This window comes from Silene latifolia, unplaced genomic scaffold (genome assembly GCF_048544455.1).
Source record: "Silene latifolia isolate original U9 population unplaced genomic scaffold, ASM4854445v1 scaffold_79, whole genome shotgun sequence".
NCBI classification, from domain to species: domain Eukaryota; kingdom Viridiplantae; phylum Streptophyta; class Magnoliopsida; order Caryophyllales; family Caryophyllaceae; genus Silene; species Silene latifolia.
This window is the reverse complement of record NW_027413701.1, coordinates 4,090,149-4,099,324: the sequence shown is the minus strand read 5'-3', so window position 1 is coordinate 4,099,324 and position 9,176 is coordinate 4,090,149. Positions and strand designations below refer to the sequence as shown.

The following is a 9,176-nucleotide window of genomic DNA, read 5'->3' as shown; positions in this document are numbered from 1 at the left end:
TCTCGAATCGAATCGAACTTATTGGATCTCGAATCGAATCGAATCGAACTTATAGGATCTAAACTGAATTTATAGGATCTGAACTTAACTTACACAATCCGAATTTAAATTAACTTAAATATTATTATTATTATTGTTGTTGTTGTTGTTGTTGTTGTTGTTGTTGTTGTTGTTGTTGTTGTTGTTGTTGTTGTTGTTGTTGTTGTTATTGTTGTTATTGTTCTTGTACAGTTGTCCCCAACTTTTATTGTTATGTGCACAAACTTAAAAAGTTGGGTACCACGTACAAAATGACAAAATTCGAGGGTAACACGTGAATTTTTCGTTTTTATTATTATTATTATTTATTTTTTTATAAAACCGTAACTTTTATTATTATTATTTTATTTTTTTTAACCGGAACTTTTATTAAAGATAAACAAAATGTTTACAAACTTTATATACAAACTTTTATTGAGATTAAACAAAAATTTACAAGAAAGTAGTGGGCAGCCAAAATACAACACTGATAAGAAAATATAGTCTAAAACATAAGGTAATATAATAACATTTTTCCTCTTTATATACATTGGTTTGTTCATACATTATACTACGGTTACATTATGATAAAAAATAATGAGAAGAGTGATAATTTTGAATTAAAAATAATAATGTATATATGTATCGAATAACTAATAATGTCAAATGTTTTTCCGTCGGTTTTTAAAAAATAATACTCTATATATAACTTTTCTAAACTGAATTTATAAGATCTAAACTTATAGGATCTGAACTGAACTTATAGGATCTGAACTGAACTGAACTTATAGAATCTGAACTGCACTGAACTTAAATTAAGTGACTTTAAGTCCAAAAGAACAGGGTCTTAGTCACACTGGATAATGACCGTCTATAATGAGACCGAATGATAAATATAATAGTACCTTAAGGTTTTGGTTCAGATTGTTCATCTATTGACGGTCGCTAATTCGCTATGAAGATTATTGATAAGTTCCGTTATCGGGCTCGGGCCGCACCCGCATGGAGGAGAGAGAGTCCAACTTATAAGTTCAAAGGGGTTCCATCCCAAAACCAATTGGCAATGGTGGAGTAACTCCTTGATTTATATGATAGACAACTCTCTCTATCTTTTTTCAATGTGGGATACTCACATATGCCTTTATCATTGGGTGAGTTGTATCTTGACAATTATTGTCCGAGAGAGATGGAGTACCACTCATACATAGGTAGTTTAGTTTAGTTCAATTATTAGGTGTTTTTTTTTTTTTTTTTTTTTTTTGGTGCGAAAGAGGGGCAGAGCCCCAGTTCAATTATTAGGGAGTTAACACTATGACAAGGGACTCGACTTTACATTTTTTTTCCAACAAGGACCTAAACTATTTATTTTTCCAGTTAAGGACCCGCCCTCCCTATTCCCTAATATTTCCGTCAAACGTAACGGTTGTTCACTCCATATTTTATGTAGGACCCATCAAAGCCAATTAAAGAGAAGATTCATTTTCTTTTCAAAATGGTTTAACAGGAATATTAAAAAAAAAATAATAATAAACAAAATCCCTATTATTGACCCAACTTAAAAATAAAATAAAAAAATCGACATGATCAAACACGATTTTTGACTGTTATTTGTGTATGGGTTTTTAAGGATCAAGAGTCGGGGATTATAATCTAATTCTTTCGTCTCATCCATTTGTTTATCGTTTATATTCTTTGTACACAAATTGTTGTTTAAGATAGTCATATCCGTCTTAAACTTAAACATAAAAAAGATTAACAGGTCTTCCTTAAAGACAGTTTTAAGTTAAGACACTTTTCATTTTAACATTATTTAAATTGATTGTGCGTACGTCTTAACTTAAGACCGTTAAGACAAGAATTTGTGAAAAAAAGATTGTCTCATCTTTCCAAGTCGCGTGTTAATTGACTCGTTTTAAATCTTTTAATGTCAAGAGAGACAACTATCTTTTGTGAGGGGTATTTTTTATAAAATAAAAATAAATAATTATAACGAAGGGAGTATAACCTTCAAAAATATAAGTACGGCCGAGTCCGATTTTTCAATTGAGTTTTTATTTTAGGAGTTTAGCATTTTTATATATTTTTATATTGATTGGAACACATGAGAATAAATTAATCTTAACTTTGGGTTTAATGAGTCCCACATCAATCAATACTATATATTAAATCCAGAAACAAAGGGACTTCCATGTAATTAAATAAAGTTATACAAATTAATTATACTATATAGTTTTAAATCACTAGCACCGTGTGATGGACCCGATTAAGGGATCTCAATGCAAATATTATATACTTTGAGTTAAAATTAAATTTTATAGAAGGTTGATAATTTTCCTAAACATTTGTAAGAGACTAAAACATGGTCAATTTCCTTAAAATAAAATAATTAATTAAGATGGTCAATTTCCTTAAAATAAAATAATTAATAAGATAGTCAATTTTAAGGAGACTAAAATAAAGAAGATGGTTGGTAATTTTCCTAAATATTTATAGAAAACTAGAAGATGATCAATTTTCTTAAAATAAAATAATTAATTAGTATAAACATGTATATGCTATTAATTATTATCATCATAAAATTATATATTAAATTTAAAATCTATGCAATTTTATTAAACTTTATAATTTATTAGATATTTAGATGTATAGAGATGTTAATTATTTAACATACAAAAATATAATATAAGTAGGTTATAAATAGTTCAAGGTAGATTCCATAATATATAATATTGCATAATTGTTTCGATTTGATTTAATGCATATATGTAATATATTTATATAAATATAGAATCCTCTTAAAATTGCATGCTTAAGTAGTAAAAGTAATTTCCTAAGTAAAGAAAAGAATTGTAGTAATATAGGATATAGTTATATGATAGTAATCACTCATTTGAATAGTAAAAGTAACAATATTATCAGCGAGATTAGTAAAAGTGGTAGAAACAACAACGGGAGTAGTGAAATAATCAATATTAATGCGGCAATAGTGAAAGTAACAATAACTACGGCGGGTGTAATAAAATTATCAATATTAATGCGGCAGTAGTGACAGTAACAATAATTACGGCGGGAGTAGTGAAAGTAACAATGATTACAGGCAAGTAGTGAAATGTTATTACTATTGTTTCATTAATAAGAGTAAAATATTAGTAGCGGGAGTAGTGAATTTGTCTCAAAATTTATTTTATCGTAATTTTAAGATATGTCATAAAAAAATATATTAATGATAAATTTATGGGTTATGCAACTTTAAGTAATTTTATTTAATGAAAAAAAAAATTAATGGTAAGTAGAGATAGCCCGGGCGAAGCCGGGCACAAATACTAGTATCTTGTAAAACTAGTATTGGTGCCCGGCTTCGCCCGGGCTACCTCTACTTACCATTAAATTGTCCTTTTCATTAAATAAAATTACTTAAAGTTGCATAACTCATAAATTTATCAATAATATATTTTTCTATGACATATTACGATGAAATAAATTGTGAGACAAATTCAATACTCCAGGTATTAATATTTTACCCTTATTAATGAAACAATAATAATAACATTTCACTACTTGTCCGTAATCATTGTTACTTTCACTACTCTCGCCGTAATTATTGTTACTGTTACTATTGCCGCATTAATATTGATAATTTCACTAATCCCGCCGTAATTATTGTTACTTTCACTATTGGCGTATTAATATTGATTATTTCACTACTCCCGTTGTTGTTTCTACCACTTTCACTAATCTCGTTGATAATATTGTTACTTTTACTATTCAAATGATTGATTACTACTCCCTCCGTCCCGGTCATTTGTTGTCCTTTGGTTTGGCACAAAGACCAAGGAAAGGGGACGGGGCCAATTACTAAATGACATGTGGAATAAATTGAGTGTGAATGATTAAATTGCTCATCAAGTTCATTCTTAAAATAGAAAGGACAACAATTGACTGAGACACTCCAATATGGAAAAGGACAACAAATGACCGGGACAGAGGGAGCATCATATAACTATATCCAATGTTACTACAATTTTTTTCTTTACCGACGAAATTACTTTTACTAGGCATGCAATTTTAAGAGGATTATATATTTATATAAATATATTACATATATGCATTAAATCAAATCGAAAGAATTATGCAATATTATATATTATAGAATTTAATTTGAATTATTTAAAACCTACTTATTATATTTTTGTATGTTAAATAATTAACATCTCTATACATCTAATAAACTATAAAGTTTAATAAAATTGCATAGATTTTAAATTTAATATATAATTTTATGATGATAATAATTAATATCATAAGTGTGCATGTTTATACTAATTAATTATTTTTTTACGGAAATTGACCATCTTCTAGTCTTCTATAAATATTTAGGAAAATTACCAAATATCTTCTTTATTTTAGTCTCGTTGAAATTGACCATCTTAATTAATTATTTTATTTTAAGGAAATTGATCATGTTTTAGTCTCTTACAAATGTTTAGGAAATTTACCAAGCTTCTATATAATTTAATTTTAACTCAAACTATATAATATTTGCATTGAGATCCCTTAATCGGGTCCAGTGTTATTGATTTAAAACTATATAGTATAATTAATTTGTATAACTTTCTTTAATTACATTTAAGTCCCTTGGTTTCTGGATTTAAATTTAATATATAGTATTGATATTAGCAAATACTATGAGTGTGATTAAAACTAACGGAAAACATCCAAGAGTTCCTTAACTGTAAAAAGTAATAGTTCAGGTCCTTGTTGGAAAAAAATTTGGAAAGTTGAGTCCCTTATCTTAGGTTTAACTCAATCACAAATTCTTGTTTCAACGGACACTTTTGGTCTTATTTGTCAGACGGATAAAATGTTGCCATTTTTTAAGAAAATGTAGCCAATTAATTCACAAAATGTTATGATTAGAGGTGTCAGTTTTTACCCTGAAAATGATGTGAACAATAATGGTAACATGTTATCAAAAAATAACAACATTTTATTGTAAAATGATTACATGTTACCCGTCTTATTTCAGACCAAAAGCAATGATCTTAAGAAAAACGGACCGTAACTCAATTATTAGGTGTAACGGTATACTTTTAGAGACTGATAGGAGTGTTTTACTGTAAGAAGGACGAAACCAGACTGTTTCTTTATGTGTGGTGGCTAGGCAATTGACTTATTCAAACTTAATAAGTCGACAAAAAGTTTTAATACTCAATTTGTCAGAAAACAAAATTAACTAACAGCTAATAACACTACATCAAAACTCCTTAATTCCAGTGAATAAAACTTGGTCCAAATTAAAGCACAACAAAATTAGATTGCAACCTTGTTCAGTTATTTTTAAAATGGACTTTGTGACACCTTTGTTGGGTATTATTGATACTTCTTACTCTTTCGTAGCGACTCGGGTCAATCATGTTAGAAAGTTCAGACGTAATATGAATGGGTTGATGACTAAACTTGAGTTACTGAAGAATGCTAAGGATGATCTAAAACAAGAGGTTTATCTCGCCGAGTTAGCTGGGATGAAGAGTACTAACCAGGTTGCAGGTTGGCTAAAAGTAGTCGAAAAAGCCGAAACTGAGGTCAATGATCTTATCCGTGCACAAGCTACACATCAAGCTGGGAAATGTTGCAGTAGACAATCTGGTAATGTAACTTGGTATACAAGATATAAGCTTAGCAAGAAATCGCTGAAGAAGGATTCCGAAATTAGTGAACTGATGGCTAGTAAGCCAATTATGAATGTTGTTGCTGGTGATTTGCGGCAAGTAGAAGTAATACCATCTAATCCGACATGGGGATTGGCTGCGACATTAGAGACCGCGATCAGTTATATTGCAGATGATAATGTTGGAATATTGGGTATATATGGAATGGGTGGAGTAGGGAAGACAACCCTTTTGAAAGAGATCAACAACGAGTACTTATCGAGACCTCATGATTTCGAGGTAGTTATATGGGTGAGTGTTTCTAAGGACTTTGGTGTGGATCGGATACAATGCTCTCTTTTGTCGCGGTTGGGTTTGTCATGGGATGAGAACGAAAGCCAGATGCAGCTTTCTTCCAGGATACATTCCTTGATGAGTAGCATTAAGTTCTTACTATTACTTGATGACTTGTGGCAAGGCCTTGTTTTTGAGGACATAGGAATACCTTTGCCTAATAAGGAAAATAAATGCAAAGTTGTGTTCACTACTCGTTCTACGGATGTTTGCTGCGACATGGATGCTAGTAAGACCATGAAAGTTGAATTCTTGAATGAAGAGGACTCATGGCAGCTCTTTAGGGAGAAGGTAGGTGAGACGAACGCTGTGGATTCATGTATAGAGAGTTATAAACAAGCGATTGTTAGAAAATGCGGGGGTCTGCCACTCGCTCTTATTACAGCAGGAAGGGCCATGGCGAACAAAAAGACCGAGGAAGAATGGAAGTATTCATTAGAAGCTCTTAACAATGCTCCATCAGAATTGCGAGGTATGGGAAATGTATTTTCCGTCTTGAAGTTTAGCTATGATAATTTAAGTGATGATTCATTGAAGATGTGTTTCTTGTACTGTGCATTATTTCCCGAAGAATTTCCTCTTGAGAAAGAACAACTCATAGACTATTGGATTGGGGAAGGGTTTTTAGACGGCGAAAATAATAATAGCCTCCATTACAAGGGGCACGCCTTCATAGGTTCGTTGAATGCTGCGTGCCTGCTGGAAACAGGTGAGGAAGAAAACCAGGTAAAGATGCATGATGTTGTAAGGAGCTTTGCAATATGGGTAGTTTCTAATGGAGGAAAGAATAAGGAAAAGTTCGTGGTCCAAGGTTGTAACGGACTATCTGAGACCCCGAATGTTGAAAAATGGAAGGAGGCTGAGAGAATTTCGTTATTAGACAATGAAATCAGCATGCTTACAGGGAATCCTATTTGCCCCAACTTATCAACCTTGTTGCTCAACTGGAATTGTAGTCTAAACAAGATAACTTGTGATTTTTTCCATTATATGCCTTCCCTTAAAGTGTTAGACTTGTCGGTCACTACCATCCGGGAAATCCCTAAGAGCATTGGCCAACTAGTTGAATTACGTTTCCTAGATTTGTCGAGGACTAACATAACTTCACTCCCTAATGAGTTAGGGTGTCTATCAAAGTTGAGGCACATGGATTTGCAGCGAACTCATTTGCTTAAAACAATCCCTAGAGAAGCCATTTTGAGACTTTCAAACCTGAGGGTGTTAAACATGTATTATAGCTATGGAGAGTGGGAATCGCCAACACCATCTCTCGAGATGGAAAGAAGGAAAATAACATTTTCAGACCTGCAATGTTTGAAGCACTTAACTGCACTTGGAATTACAGTTGCCGAAAATTCTGCTTTGAAAGAACTTTCTGGTTTTGACAACTTGTTAGATTGTATTCACTATCTTTTCATAAAAGGCTGTCAGGGATTGAGGTATCTAATGGTAGCCTCTGCTGATGGTGGTGGGGAGAAAGTGAGACGGGTAAGCATCTATAACTGCGATACTCTGGAAGAAATAGACTTGGGTTCCGATGAAGGGATAGATTGGTTGCCTAGTCTTGAGGTTCTATCTTTGCATACTCTTCCTAATTTGAGAGCCATTTGGCGAAAATCAGTAACCCCTAGATGCCATAGAAATCTTCGGTACATTAAGATATGGTTTTGCCCAAACTTGAAGAATATATCTTGGATTTTGCAGTTACCTAAGCTTGAGAAACTTTATGTCTTTCACTGTGAAGAAATGGAAGAAATTATAGGAGAAAATGATATTGCCGAAGGAACAGAAGAGCTACATTTTCCTCAACTCAAGATTATATCATTTCGAGGTCTCTCTAAGCTAAGGAGTTTCTCCAAAGTGGTACTAAACTCACCAGTGCTTCAGTCTATAGCTGTGATTGATTGTCCGGAGCTTAAGAAGCTGCCATTTATGTGTCATTGTACATCCGATTTGCCGACAGTGCATTGTAGCAGGAATTGGTGGATGGACTTGGAGTGGGATAATTACGTCTCGGCCTCTAGTTTAGTACCTCAGTTCATTGCAGTTTGATTGATTGCAAACAAACAGAACAACAAAGTACACAGTTTGGTAAGTTTCAACTCTTGAGTATGTCATTTCATTTCATTTTATTTATGGATTCATGCTGCCCGCGGTCACTGCTTTTTACACCCGATTAACTCCCCTTATTTCACTCATTTGTTTACCTTTTATATTCCTTTTGAGAATTATTATAATCAAAACTTGACAAGGAAACAAATTATTGGGGTGGAGGAAGTATAAAGTTTGGAAATGTAACTAACAGTGCTTCTTCTGAAGCACACACGGACAACAGCTCCAACATGTCCAACGTTTTCATCAAGGGACATATAGACGGTGGACAATACAGAAGATTTCTTCTGAAGCCACTGGCCTCAAGGACCTATATTCAGTGGGTTTCAGCTGGAACAAGATCAATCAATGAGGGGTCAAGAGCCATCTGAGGAATGATCATTTTCTTAATGTTAGTGACTAAATTTTGGCTACTGACCCTTGTTTTCTCAATGAACCGTTCCTATATTCATTTAATTTTTTACGACTTTTTTTTATCTTTTCACTTTTGATTATGTTCTCACTTCAGGTTTGCTTTCAGGCAGGACAGGCGGCAGGCAATAGGTAACAAGAAAGATGTACCATTGTACTCTATCAACATGAATACCTTCCTGAAATAATGTGTTAATTCAGCTTTTGCCTTCAGCGAAACCTTATCTGTGTAAGAAATCAGCTACTCTACATCAGATTAATTATTCTGCTACCAGCAAGAGTGTTTGACCCTATACGATCAGAGTGCAGCCGAGAGTAGTACCATCAAGTACAGAAATCGGGTGGACATCAAGTGGCTAGACTAGGCGGTACATCTAAGGCCCTTTTTTTGGTGGTTGTCGTGTGATATTGTGTAAATGATACGATCACTATCAACTGTCGAATAATCCCCTTCACTTTGTAATAGTAGTGACTTTATTGCCTTCTTTTACCCACACAAACGCCACTACTATCCGTTCACTAATGGTTCAATCAGTAGGAACATATTTGATATATGATTATGACTGATCTTAACGATTATGATTATGACTGATGGTTGAAGGCTTGAAGCAAAAGCCAAATCATATATGAATT

At 32.9% G+C, this 9,176-nt stretch overlaps 1 protein-coding gene across 3 annotated transcripts; it reads left to right on the top strand.

Moving 5' to 3' along the window:
• Positions 1–5,185: 5,185 nt before the first annotated feature.
• On the top strand, positions 5,186–9,097 carry LOC141640355 (disease resistance protein RPS2-like). Of its 3 annotated transcripts, none has more exons than XM_074449164.1 (3): positions 5,186–8,111; positions 8,356–8,523; positions 8,653–9,097. In XM_074449164.1, the coding sequence occupies exon 1, from the start codon at positions 5,361–5,363 to the stop codon at positions 8,070–8,072; it is 2,712 nt and encodes a 903-aa protein (XP_074305265.1). In that variant the 5' UTR covers positions 5,186–5,360; the 3' UTR covers positions 8,073–8,111; positions 8,356–8,523; positions 8,653–9,097. The 3 variants fall into 3 exon arrangements, with proteins under 3 accessions (XP_074305265.1, XP_074305263.1, XP_074305264.1); XM_074449162.1 differs by having other exon boundaries at positions 8,340–8,523; XM_074449163.1 differs by having other exon boundaries at positions 8,340–8,523; positions 8,641–9,097.
• The last annotated feature ends 79 nt before the right edge of the window (positions 9,098–9,176 follow it).

Excerpts from the sequence above, each read along its gene's own strand:
- LOC141640355 (XM_074449164.1), top strand. The coding sequence starts at position 5,361 with ATGGACTTTGTGACACCTTTGTTGGGTATTATTGATACTTCTTACTCT.